General features: G+C 41.3%; 1 protein-coding gene across 1 annotated transcript in view; it reads right to left on the reverse strand.

The window, feature by feature from the left end:
* The window catches only part of MRPS35 (mitochondrial ribosomal protein S35), a 53,558-nt gene that overhangs the window by 29,282 nt on the left and 11,305 nt on the right, over positions 1 to 12,971 (reverse strand). Inside the window, exon 6 of the mRNA XM_030539169.1 lies at positions 6,576 to 6,685. Within this exon, the coding sequence (XP_030395029.1) occupies positions 6,576 to 6,685 (110 nt within the window). The remainder of the gene's footprint in view (positions 1 to 6,575; positions 6,686 to 12,971) is intronic.

Genomic DNA, 12,971 nt, shown 5'->3' on the forward strand with positions numbered 1-12,971 from the left:
AAAGATGGACCTCAGGTCACTGTTCTTAAGAGAATAGTCATGATTCTAGGAGAAATTCCTGCCAAGACAATTGGCCAAGTAATTAGGCTCCTGGTAAATGAGCAACTGCAGGAGCAGAGCTGCCAGAGCTTTGTCAAGAGATGAAGCAGCTGACTGGAGTGAGCTCCCCCTTGCTTCTTCACATAATACATTGTGGCGGTGGTGGGTACATGAACTGCTACAGCCTTGAGCTGTGCTCAAAATACCTTGCAGGTATTGTAAATGACTCAAAGCACCAGGATATTGATATGAAGAGATGCTTCCTGCTCCATCCTCAAACCTTGTACCTCCAATTCCCCCAGATTTGTTCCCCAATCTATTGTAGAAGCACTAGTAATTATGGTCCTGTCCAGGGCGATGGGGGCGAACGAAGGCAATACCCTGGCATACACTGCTCTGAACTAACCATCACTGGAAAGAATCCAGACCTTCTGGAGGCACTCAAACTTGACAGTCCAATGCTTGAGAATTTGGGTGATAGATAAACTTCAACCATGCTTGAAGATGACAAAGGTGCAATCTTGCATGCAGGTCCAAATAAGGGTTTGGCTACATGACCAAATAGCTTCAGAAGCACTCAGACTGGAAGAGAAGCGTGAGAGCACACACAAACATGTGACTAACTGCCTGGAATCACTCATTTGGCAAAAATGCACTCAAGTTTGTAGAATCAAAGAGGACCCCAATGAGCTTGGTTTTTTGAGGTGGTATTAATGTCAACATTCTCTTGTTCAAGATCAAACCCAGACTACTGAAAAAGGCTTAATGTGAATTGGACATGTGAGAGGACTTGTTCTCTTGACTTGCCCCTCCCTATGCAATTGTTCAAATACAGGAAGACATGAATTCCTCTTTTTCTGAGGTCTGTTGTCACTACTGACATGCATTGGTAAAAATGCAAAAATAGAGGACAGATTAAAGGGTAGCACTGTGTACTGATCATGTTCACCTGCCACAACAAGTCTCAAACCTCCTGTGGCTTGGGAAAAAAAAAAGAGTCACTATGTGGAAGTAGGTATTCTGAGGATCCAGGCCAGCAAGCCAGTTGTGATTTAACACAGAAGAACAGAAGAATAGCTGCTTAGAATGACCATATGGATTCTCCCATATTTGATGCATTTGTTGAGAGGAGAGATTGAGAATAGGTCTCATCCCTCGTTTGAATTTGGGGACCAGGAAATACCAGGAATAGAATTCCTTTCCCCAGTGCTGCAGAGGGACCTCTTCTATAGCTTCCAAAAGGATGCAGAGTGTGGACCTGCTGGAAGAGCAATGGCTTGTGAGAGCAGGTCTGAAGAGGGAATGGACAGAAATGTAGGGAAGAGGGATGCACAGAGATTGAATGGCACAACCCCATCTCATGGTGCTTAGGGCCCATTTGTCTATTACTGTATCTCAAGAATGGATAAAGCAAGACAACCTGTCCCCAACCTGAGCAGACAAAGGCATGGATGTCACAACTGGAATGCTGCCCTGGATCTAAAAGTCAAAACTGCTGCTTGCTCACTGAAGGATGACTAGCTAGTTGGCTGAAATTAGATCCAGAAGGCCCATTTCTCCTCCAAAATCCATGTCCTCTACTAGATATGTCCTGCTGCATAACAGGGAAGAGCAACTGCCAGAAAAATAGCTGAGTGTGATATTCATGCTGTTATTGCTGACCTCTATAATGACACCTCCTTGTAGCTGGAGTATTGTCAAGGACTCACAGGCCCTGTGCTATCTCAGCTCCATACGGTCCCTCAGAGTAACCCTCTTCAGTGTGACAGTTTTCCGTGAAGCTGCACATTCTCTCTGGGGCTAGGCCCTCTGGCCCTGCCACCTCCTGGAGCTGTACCTCTGAGACTTCTGCACACCTGTCTCTCTCGCCATGGGCCCTCTCATGGAGTCCACTCTCCACACCCAAAAGCAACAATGCAACCCTGATCTCTAGACTGCAGTGACTCTCAGCCAGCTTAAAACAGAAAGGTTTATTGAATGTCTGAACCCAGCACAGGAAGTTCTCAGGGCCCACGGGTCCACAGTCTATCTGGGTCTGCCCCAGTCCCAATGGGCTCAGGCTGCTCTCTCAGTCTCCAGTCCAGCCGCCCCCTCCTTCCAGCCCATCATCCTATATTACCGTCTCCAACAGCCCCTCTGCCATCCTTTGTCTTCAGTCCCAGGGAAAGAGGCCATCTGGACCCTCTCTCTTGTCCTTTGTTCCCCCACTGGTCAGAACTGGTTGACTTTCAAGATGGGGTGGGCCTTCAAGTCATCAACTGCTAGGGTACCCAATCTCCACGTTGTTACCCAGGCCCCTGACTGCTAAGTGAGGTCACACCTCCTCTGCAACAAACACCCTTCTCCCACCATCTTAATAAACATGCAGCACACAGGGAAACAGACACACACAGTATTCATGCAAACCATTAAGAGAATTCCCTACTTTTTCACAGGTATAAACCCCCACAAACAAAGTAGCCCGAGAATCCTGCAAAGAATGTAAAGTCTCTTCAGTTTTCTACTGAAACAAAAGCCAATCATCAAAAGCTAAGTCTACTGTGCTCTGCTGAACATCAGGAGATCTTCTGGAATTCACAACCATGAGGCCCTTCTCATAGTCACAGCTGATCCCATAGCTCTGGAAGAAGTGTACGACACATCCAGGGCTCACTGCAGGAAAGCTTTGCCCACCAGATGACCTTCTGCATTGAAAGCTGTAAACTCTTAAGTGGGCATTTCTGGCAACTTATCTGTGAGTTTGAACTTAGTGACAATTGATGATTTGCAATGCGCAGTTGTAATCATGAAGTTGTGTACATTTTTCTCCCCATCAAGTCCATCTTCTCAAATTCTTTGCCTCTGGTGGTGGACTTACATCTCCCTGTCATGATCTGTCATTAATGCTGTTACAATGAGTGAGCTATGAACTGGATGGGAACAGAAGCACTCAAAGCCCTGCAAAGGAACATAACACTGTTTCCTAGACAGCTTTGCTGTAGGTGGTAATGAAGCAGGGATATTCCACAAGGACTTGGTAGGCTCCAAGAGAGCTTCATTTATCAGGAAAGCTACCCTCCCTGGAGCTAAAGACTTGAGACTATCCAGCAATTTACATGTATTCTGCATAAACTCATCTTGAATGCCCAAGGTTGAAGCCATGTGCCTCAGGAGGCCCTGCTATAACTTAAAATCCTCAGGCACAGGTGAAGAACAGTCCAGTATCCTAGGGTCATCAGGTGAGCAGGAAGTAGAAGGGGCTGGGGCCACTGGAGGCTCCCGCATGAGAGCATCAGGCTGAACCAGTTCAGGAGGAATTACCTCAGATTGTACTTGTAGTAGAGATGGCTCAGGAAGATAAATTTTAGCCAGAATCGGCTGGATTACTTTGAAGAACAGGATCTTATATGCCAAGGAACATCTCAAGAATTTCAAGTGGGCCATTGGGAATAAGGGTCACGGTGGCTAGTACGTACTAGGCCAGAGGCCCCATTCCTATTGTGTTAGGCAGTGTGGTATAGGATACTGATGAATGAGAAAGCTCTGGGACCAGATGATGCTAAGAGTACAGCAGAAGCTGCCACGGCAGCTGAATGCTCCTGACTTATTGGGGAATCAAGAACAGAGAGGCAGAGTATATCTGATACTGTCTGCTAGGCCAATGGCACAGAGATCGTTGGTGCTGACCTCAACAGTACAGTGTCCAACTGATCTTGGCACAGAACCAGTGAGCAGCTGGGCAACTCAACTCCATCTGGCATACTGGAGGAATCATGGTGCTGGTCAGTCCCTCTCTTGGAAGATGAAGAAAAATCTCTCTGACCTCTGGAATGGTCTCAGTCAGTCCTGTGGGACCCTGAGGGAACTGGGATTGTTTAGTTGGCAGAAGAGAAGAATGAGGGGGGATTTGATAGCTGCTTTAAACTAAGTGAAAGGGGATTCCAAAGAGGAGACTGTTCTCAGTGGTACCAGATGACAGAACAAGGAGTAATGGTCTCAAGTTGCAGTGTGGGAGGTTTAGGTTGGATATTAGGATAACTTTTTCACTAGGAGACTGGTGAAGCACTGGAATGGGTTTCCTAGGGAGGTGGTGGAATCTCCTTCCCTAGGAGGTTTTTAAGGTTAGGCTTGACAAAGCCCTGGCTGGGATAATTTAATTGGGAATTGGTCCTGCTTTGAGTAGGGAGTTGGACTAGATGACCTCCTGAGCTCCCTTCCAACCCTGATATTCTATGATTCTTTCTCAGATGACTAAGGGAAGCATTGGACTTCGAACCCAGAGAAGTATCACATGTCAGCTCCGAAGAAGAGCATGGAGCTGGATGATCTGTGGACATCCCCAGTGCCAAAGTAGGTCTCATGGACTACACCACCTGCATTCCCTTTTGAAACACTTCTGCAGATGGAGAACCTTTCTATAACATGCTCTTCTCCCAGGCATAACAAACAACACATGTGGGGGGTCGTTACTGGGGATATACACCTCACACAACAGAATGTTTAAACCCCAAATGAGGGCATTACCCAGGGTAACGATCAGCCTAAATAACTACTACAAATTAAACCTAGGGGTATTGCTAAATAATACTGACCATTAACTATATACAATAAAATACCAGAAAGCCTGAGCTGAAGGGGTCAGGCTCCCACAGTCCTTAAATAGTCTAGGGAGGTGAGAGGACCTTAAAATAGGCTAAAGGGTAAGAAGACATGAGTACCACTCCTACAGGCACTGCTAGGCGACGTTCTCTGGCTTTGGTGCAAGGGGCATGTGCACATCTTAATGGAATACATACCTACAATCACTCAAAGAACTGTTGCTTGAACTCAAAGGCAAAATTCTTATCAAGACAAGTCTTTACTTTGCTGTTTCAATTTCACTGAAACACAACCCTTTACCATTAACTAAGTTAACTACCATTAACTGTAGAAAGTAGGAGAGATTGCTCTCAACAGAACCACTTTCAGCATCCATCTAAATTATTAAGGATCATGATGGAATCAACAGTCACAAAAAGGAGAGGGGAAAAAAGAGCCCCAAGACTTTTTGTCCACACTCTTTCCACAAAGGAAGAGTCCTTAAATGAACTGAGTGTAACTTACTGTAGTACATTTCATGTACAAGATACTTCACAGCACTTTACAAACAGCAGTTTGAATAGTGTACCTTAGGTCAATATAGAAGGCCTTGTAGATGGAGCAATAGCTTTCCTTCAAAGCCTTTGACATTAGAATATATTTTATTAAGAGGTTAAAAATTAGCATTGCCTAAGACAGAGATTCTCAAACTGGGGGTTGGGACCCCTCAGGGGGTCGTGAGATTATTACACGGGGGGTTGCAAATTGTCAAGCTCCACCCCAAACCCCACTTTGGCTCTAGCATTGATAATGGTGTTAAATATAAATTAAAAACACATTTTTATATATGGGAGGAGGGTCACACTCATAGGCTTGCTATGTGAAAGGGGTCACCAGTATAAAAGTTTGAGAACCACTGGCCTAAAATAAAGGTTAGTCTTATTCTTTCAAAATCCAGTACGAGATTGTTAATTTCCATTACAGAAGCCATCTCAGACTGGCAGAAGGGACCTCAAATTAACATTTTGCTACCAATATCAAATAACCTACCAAGTCAGTTTCAATAAAGAAGTTTACACAATTGTATTAAATAAATGATAGTTGTAACAGATAGTCAGTTGTGAACAACTTGGAATGCAAAGGCCTGTGACCAAAAAGTTACACCTTATGTTTATTTTAACTTCAGTTATGTAGTTTTCCACTGAAAGATACACACTATATATACATATACATAACTTTAAAAAAAAAGTGTAACATGATCAAGTGGACTGAACATGGGATTGGAAGCCAGAACTCTGAAGCTCTGAATTTGGCTCTAGTAACTTGCTATGGAAGCCTGAGTAACACTGAGTGTCTTAATTTCTCCAGCTGTAAAATGAAGATAATACTGCTGAGGTGCATAAGTGTTCTGATTACCTAGTTAGTACTTTTATATTGGTAGTGCTTTACAAACACTAACATGTATACATCAACAAATGTTACCCCATTACTGAATTAAATTCTGAATTTGTAGGACATTTTGGATTATCCTCTTAAATGCCAAAGTGAGAGATAGAAAACAGGGCTACCTGCTGAAATGTAACTATAAATAACTACAATGGTTAGTGACATTAATAGATGAGAGTTTTGAAGAGATGTTTGGATTGGAACAAAGCCCTTTTAGTTTTCTGCCTCATGCTCTTTCTAGTGTTGGTAAAATTCATATAATCCAATTGTCACACATTTCTAAACATAATTTTAAGATAATGAATTACAAATATGCATTTCTCCAGCACCTGGTGATCCTTTAAGACACTTATAAGATTTGCCATTACAAACATATAGTTGCAAACTGAAAACTTGTAATTGCATTTAATCAGTAGATTTTAGTTCAGAAAGAGATATGAATTTATTAAGACAAATTGACATATTAGTGCAACAGACCCTCACTACTTTCCAAAAGAGCCAATGCTACAGACATTTTTCTTGTGTTACCATACCTGTCTGTTGTAATGGTAAGCATATCTGTGTCCTTGCAGTACCGCTCTCCTACAAGTTTAATGAGCTTCTTCTTTGCATGGTCATCCAAGTTCAATTTGGAAAGCTTAACCTTGGAGTACAACAGAAAACATCTTTAGTTCTTTTGCAGATCCAATCCACATATACAAACAAGATGTTTTTAGAATTAGTTAGACAATATCTTTTACTGAGGAATTAAAAGCCAGGAATTGAGATATGTGCATTCATAGAATTCTCCTTAAAAGCATTACTTGTCAAAAATATTTAAAATATAGACAAGGGACCATTTGAGAACAAAAAGTTTTGGGGTGAATTTGTCTGTCTCTCCTTTTATCCAGACACAGAGAAAAAAAAACAGGTATGTTTTGCAGATCACTAGGATTACTACTCAGATATTTCAAAAATGCTTGTCCTAAGTGTCTAAAAAACAGGATGACATTAAAACAGATGCACTGACAAATGCAAGCAGCTGTAACACAACCCACAGAGTTTTCCCCAGTAGTTCCTGCATCAAGCCTATTGTCCTTAGATGCATAGAAAATAGCTTTACAATGCATAAGCTGAGGAATCCAGCTAAGAGGAAATCAACCTGAATCTACTTATTATATACAGAACCTAAGAAAATGATAAACTGGTACTAGTGGCTATAAACTACTTGAAATCACTTTGGCAAATAATGGATTCACAGAATGCACCTGTACAAGGATATCAGATTTCAAGATGACAAAATTTTGTTGATGAGTGGTGGGAAAACATTAGAATCCACCAATGTGAAAGGCAGTTAAGGAATTCGAAAAGGTTTTATGGCTAATCAGCAATGGACTAATTCCTCTGAAAAGGAACAATGCAAGGAACAAGCAGCAGCCATTGTAGCTCTTTGAGGGACTGCTCAAAGATCAGAATCAGGGCTTGTCCACGAGGTGACTCTGTGCAGCAAGCTGGATTATAAATCTATGGTGCTCTAGCCTGCTGTGCATTAACTGGCCATGTGGACCCTGATTCTGTGCACTAAGAGTACCAGAACATACTGACAATTAAAGAAGATGCAGTGCTGTTGTAGTCGTGTTAGTCCCAGGATATTAGAGAGACAAGGTGGGTTAGGTAATATCTTTTATTGCACCAACTTCTGTTGGTGAGAGACAGAAGCTTTCAAGCTCACACAGAGCTCTTTTTCAGGTCTGGAAAACTTACAGAGGCTATGTCTACACTACAAATTACTTCTGTATAACTTACATCACTCAGAGGTGTGAATAATCCACACTCCAAAGCAACAAAATTATACCAATCTAAACACTGGAGTGGCCAGTGCTGTCGGTGGGAGAGCTTCTCCAGCCAACATAGCTACCACCTCTCTCAGAGGCAGGAGAGAAGCCGAGAGGAGAGCTCTCTCGTATCCTCTTAAAGCATCTTCACCAGAAGCGCTACAGCAGCATTGGTGCAGCTGTGCTGCTGTAAAGCAGACATAGCCTCAGTGTCACAGATAAATACAAGATGGGACAGATTGTTTAGTATAAGTAGATGACACACATTTCAAGGGACCATTCAAGGTGAAGTGGCCTGTTGACAACCCTCCAGTCAAAGGGAAGAAGGGAAGGGAAGGGAAGGGATTTGTCAAGAAAAGGCAGACAAAACCCCCAGACTGAGCGTTTGTACACACTCATGCTCACTTTGGTATAACTCAAGTTAAACTGGGGTGTGAAAAAGCCACCCCCTGAGCAACAAATTACACTAACCTAAGTGCCGGTATGGACAGTGCTATGTTGAGGGGAGAAGCTCTCCCACTGACATAGCCACCACTGCTTGGGGAGGCGGAGTAATTATGCCAACAGGAGAGCTCTCTCCCGTCGGCATACAGCGTCTGCACTAGCAGCACTACAGCTGTGTCACTGTAGCAATTCTAGTGTAGACTAGCCCTGAGCAATGCTAGCTAAAGGGTTAAAAGAATTGGGAGGCTTTAACAAACTTCAGGAAAAAAGTACTAGATTAATAAGGAGTAGGATTAAACTAAACTAATGACTCAAGAATGGCTGAGGCACCGAACTTGGAATATATGACTTCAACCAACAAGGGAAAAAAAGGGACAAGGAAGTTTAGCACTAGAAATATCACAGAAGTAACTTCACATAACCTTTTACAAATACACAAAAGCTATGTTACCTATTCTGGAGGTCTTATGATTTAAGAAAAGAAGGCAATGCTATTGCAGAAGTCTATGTAAGAACAATTTCTATAATTTTAGCAATGTGTAGAGGAGACAGGCTTACAGAGAAAATGGAAGTCTGACAGCATGTGACATCACAATCAAAATATTTGACAAATGACCTAAATGTGGATTACCTGTATTTTGTTACATGACACCACAATTTATACATTTTATTTTAAACTGTACATTCTGTTTTAAACAAGGTTCTGTCTATTAACTTCGTTAACCAGTTTCTAGAAAGAAAATTAAAAAACACATTGTCACATGCAACTGTAAATTCACTCTACATGAATTTGAAACCTGGACCTTCAGATCCCACTACAAACCTTTAACAAATGCTGACCTCTATGTGGACTAGCCACTAGATGGGGACTCATCACACACACAGTCTGTGGGTTACATGACTACTTACTAGGCAAGCATTAGAATTTTGGACATCAGAAAAACTGAGTTCTTACTCTTGCTTTAGGAGAGAATGTGGTGCAGTGACTGGAGACTGGATAACCAAAGCATGTATCTAGCACATTCAGTCTGAAAGGCAATTTGAGTGGAAGAGAGCTCTAATCTCAGTACTGCCTGCAATTTCCTTATGCACTCTCTGTAAAGTTACTTGTAAGAAGGGGATCCTGCCTACTTTTTAGTATCAGGATATGAGGTTTTAGTAATAAAGGGCTGTGTAAGTGTATGGAAATATAAAAAGCAGTCAGCAGATGTAAGATGTGAATTCTGTCTATTGCTTACAGTATGGGGGGAGGGGATCAGAATTTTCTCCTATTGTTTAAGAGGCAGCCTGATTCACCCTAAAATCAGAATGTCGCACATGATCCAGTACACTTGAGAGGTCTGGCTTCATGCAAGACAGACACCAGCGTCTGCAGGAGTGGGTCCCGTACGTTCAACACGATTTAAAAATGGAATCTCTTCCAGGGGAATGGCTATACCATCATAGAGCACATTAAAAAAGGTAATGAGTAAACACTTCTACTCTCATGAGATTTTCCACTGGATCCTTAGGGTCTACAAAGAGCAGACTGAATGAGATCTTAGAAACCAAAGTTCTAAGTAGTTTAACTTTTTATTAAAGCTTCAACAATAAAAACTCTTCTCTAAGCCACCATTTAGAACAGTTGAGAGGACATTTCTGCCAGTTTTAACACATTTTTGAATGACCGTCGTCTTCAATTAATTATTTTGTGGCTAAAGTTTTGGCAAACATTCTTTGTCAAATACTTCTTTTAAGAATAGGTCAGTGCTGCAGAAAGCTACGTGAATAGATTATGCTATGAGCTCTGAAGGGTTTCAGAAACTGGGTGGCAAACACACGTTAGTCATGATTTTACAGTGCCTATGTATGCTATTTATATACCAGGAGGTTCTGTTAAAGCAAGTTAGTGAAAACCACCAACCCAGATCTCAGGCATTAGCTCATATTTACCAACAATGCAAAACACTTCCATTGTAACATAGCAGTACTTTTCATACTACAAATTGTGGGGTATCAGTATCTTTTATACTCGCATGTGTATAGTGTAATTATCCCATACTCATGACAATAAACACCTTCATAGCATTCTTGTATTACTGTGTTCCATAAGCAATATTTAACTGTCTGCTCAGTTTATGTTACAGGAAGTTAAAAAAAAAAAAAAAGATTTCATTTTTATTTCTGCTCATCCAGGGCCATGTTACTATGACAGACATTTTAGGCAGTTAGCTAGTTCAAGCAGGATATTAATGTTACTGTTTCCAACTATCAACTAGACTGCTCCACACTGTTTTATGATAGTTAATGTTTATAAACTATAGTATCATTAATAGTAGATGATGTAAAATGACCGGATTATATTTTCAATCTTATAACACTAGATTAAACTAACATCTGACAAGATTCCTATTTGAGATTAGACTCAAGCAAGTGCACTGAAGGAGGAGAGAATAAAAAAATTGTGGGGACAAATTAAGATATTAAAGAGTCTCAATTTTTTTCTTCAAAAACAATACAATTCTGCCCTTTTGTTTCATATAGATTTGCATATCAGAGGTTTCTTTATTCCATGGTACAATGGAAACTGTTGCAGCAAATACCTGCAAACTTATGATAGAATCTCAGTCACTGTTTGACCAAATGTCATCTGCTTTCCACCGTAACATCCCCCCCCGCCATACCCCCCTCCCACACCAGGCAGATTGTGTTGTTAGAGGATTAATCAGAGAACACTAAAGAGAATTCAATAATGAGGTCTCGGGTATGATCATTAGTGCTTGTTAAGCCCATATGGCTGGCTGTTTCATTTTTATTCTCTTTTTTTGGTTGAATACTAATAAATAGCCACACACTATCCTATAAACAGCATATCATATGCTAATATCAGAGGACACACATTTCAGCTAGATAGGATTTTACTTAATTCTAAAGTACAAAATTGTTAGTTACTGACAAGTCAAATTCAGTTCCAATTCACAGATGTAGCGACTTATATCTAATGGGCAGATGAGAGGGAAAAAAACTGGATAGCTCAGGCCACTAGACAGCTCAGAGGTAAAGTGAACCATTATTCAAAGTTAGCATAATCTGATGGCTCTTCTATAGAATTTACAACTCGTGGTCTTCTGAAGTTTTTAACGGGACCCATCCTTATTATACAACAGAGCCCACTGTTGGGGGCTCAGACAAAGGGCTAATACAGTGGCCAGCACTCTTTCAGAAGTGGTGCTCCGAATCTTCATTTATTCACTCTAATTTAAGGTTTCGCATGCCAGTAATACATTTTAACGTTTTTAGAAGACCTCTTTCTAGAAGTCTATAATATATAACTAAACTATTGTATGTAAAGTAAATAAGGTTTTTAAAATGTTTAAGAAGCTTCATTTAAAATTAAATTAAAATGCAGAGCCCCCCGGACCAGTGGCCAGGCAGCGTGAGTGCCACTGAAAATCAGCTCACGTGCCGCCTTCAGTGCATGTGCCATAGGTTGCCTACCCCGGGGCTAATATCTCAGCCACAAAGGCAATTCTAAAGATCAGGCTGGAAAATGACAATCTCTGTAGGTCTGTTAATACAGTGCTTTTCAACAGCACTAAGTTCATTCCACAAAAACAGAGAGAGAGAGATAATCAAAAGCCATTTTCTGCATTATATACTTCACACCCCCAGAACCCATGTGTTATAATAGACGGTCACTGACAGCATTCTATGCATTCTTACTAAGTATTTGGATTCTGACATCAAGAGAGAGCATTCAAGCCAACCCTCATCACCCCGACCACAGGAAATGGAGATGGACCTGGCTACCTCAACCAGGGTCCAATGCCCTTACTACCACTTTCCCCATCCCAAAGCCCCTCCACCCCAAACCCAAAAAGTACACACAAGCCTTTAAGATTTCAAAACCAAATATACTCCTCCTCATGCATCCCAAAGACCTGCACCCCAAGGGACGTTAGTTTACACTAGAGGCACTGGTCTTGATTCTCCATACTTAGGATTTTCCATTTTCCACAACTTCCTTGTTATGTATGAAAAACAGTGTATCCTTCCCAACATTACAGTACTTATACTTTGAGTACAAAATGAATAATCAAGTCTGCTTATAGTTTAAAAATAGGGTCATTCAAGAAATTTAGCATTCCTCTCAGTCTTTCCTTTGTCCCAAATGATCTTTGTGGAATAACACATCCATACAGTTAAACTCATCTGAAATCTTATCTTGCCCATAACGATAACCCAAGTTGTTAATAATTGTATCTAATATTTTTGTAATTATAATAGGTCACAGATAGGGTTGTAACCACCAGTCACCACTGTTCCTGTATTGTTACTTTACATACAACAATTCTACTCATTGTAAAGAGTCAGTCATATGAGGGGGACTAGACACGTGTCAAGAGTTCTCACTGGTTGATTACTTAGCCAATCTGTTGCTGCTCTCTAGAAGATTCCATTTCCACATAATAGCTTGGGCATCAGTGCTACTGAACTCCACTGCATGCTGAGACAGCACTGCCAGATAGATAGATAGGGTAACCCGTAAAGCCAAAAGACACTGGGATTGGGTTCTCCCTGTTCTCCTCTCTTCCACTGCCTCACATACCATCTGTCTGATTAACTCAGCCCTCTATGCAAGTAGGTCAAATTAACGGCAAATTAAGAGCCAAATTCACCAGTACCCTCAGC

The sequence above is a fragment of the Gopherus evgoodei genome, chromosome 1 (genome assembly GCF_007399415.2).
Source record: "Gopherus evgoodei ecotype Sinaloan lineage chromosome 1, rGopEvg1_v1.p, whole genome shotgun sequence".
Classification (NCBI taxonomy): domain Eukaryota; kingdom Metazoa; phylum Chordata; order Testudines; family Testudinidae; genus Gopherus; species Gopherus evgoodei.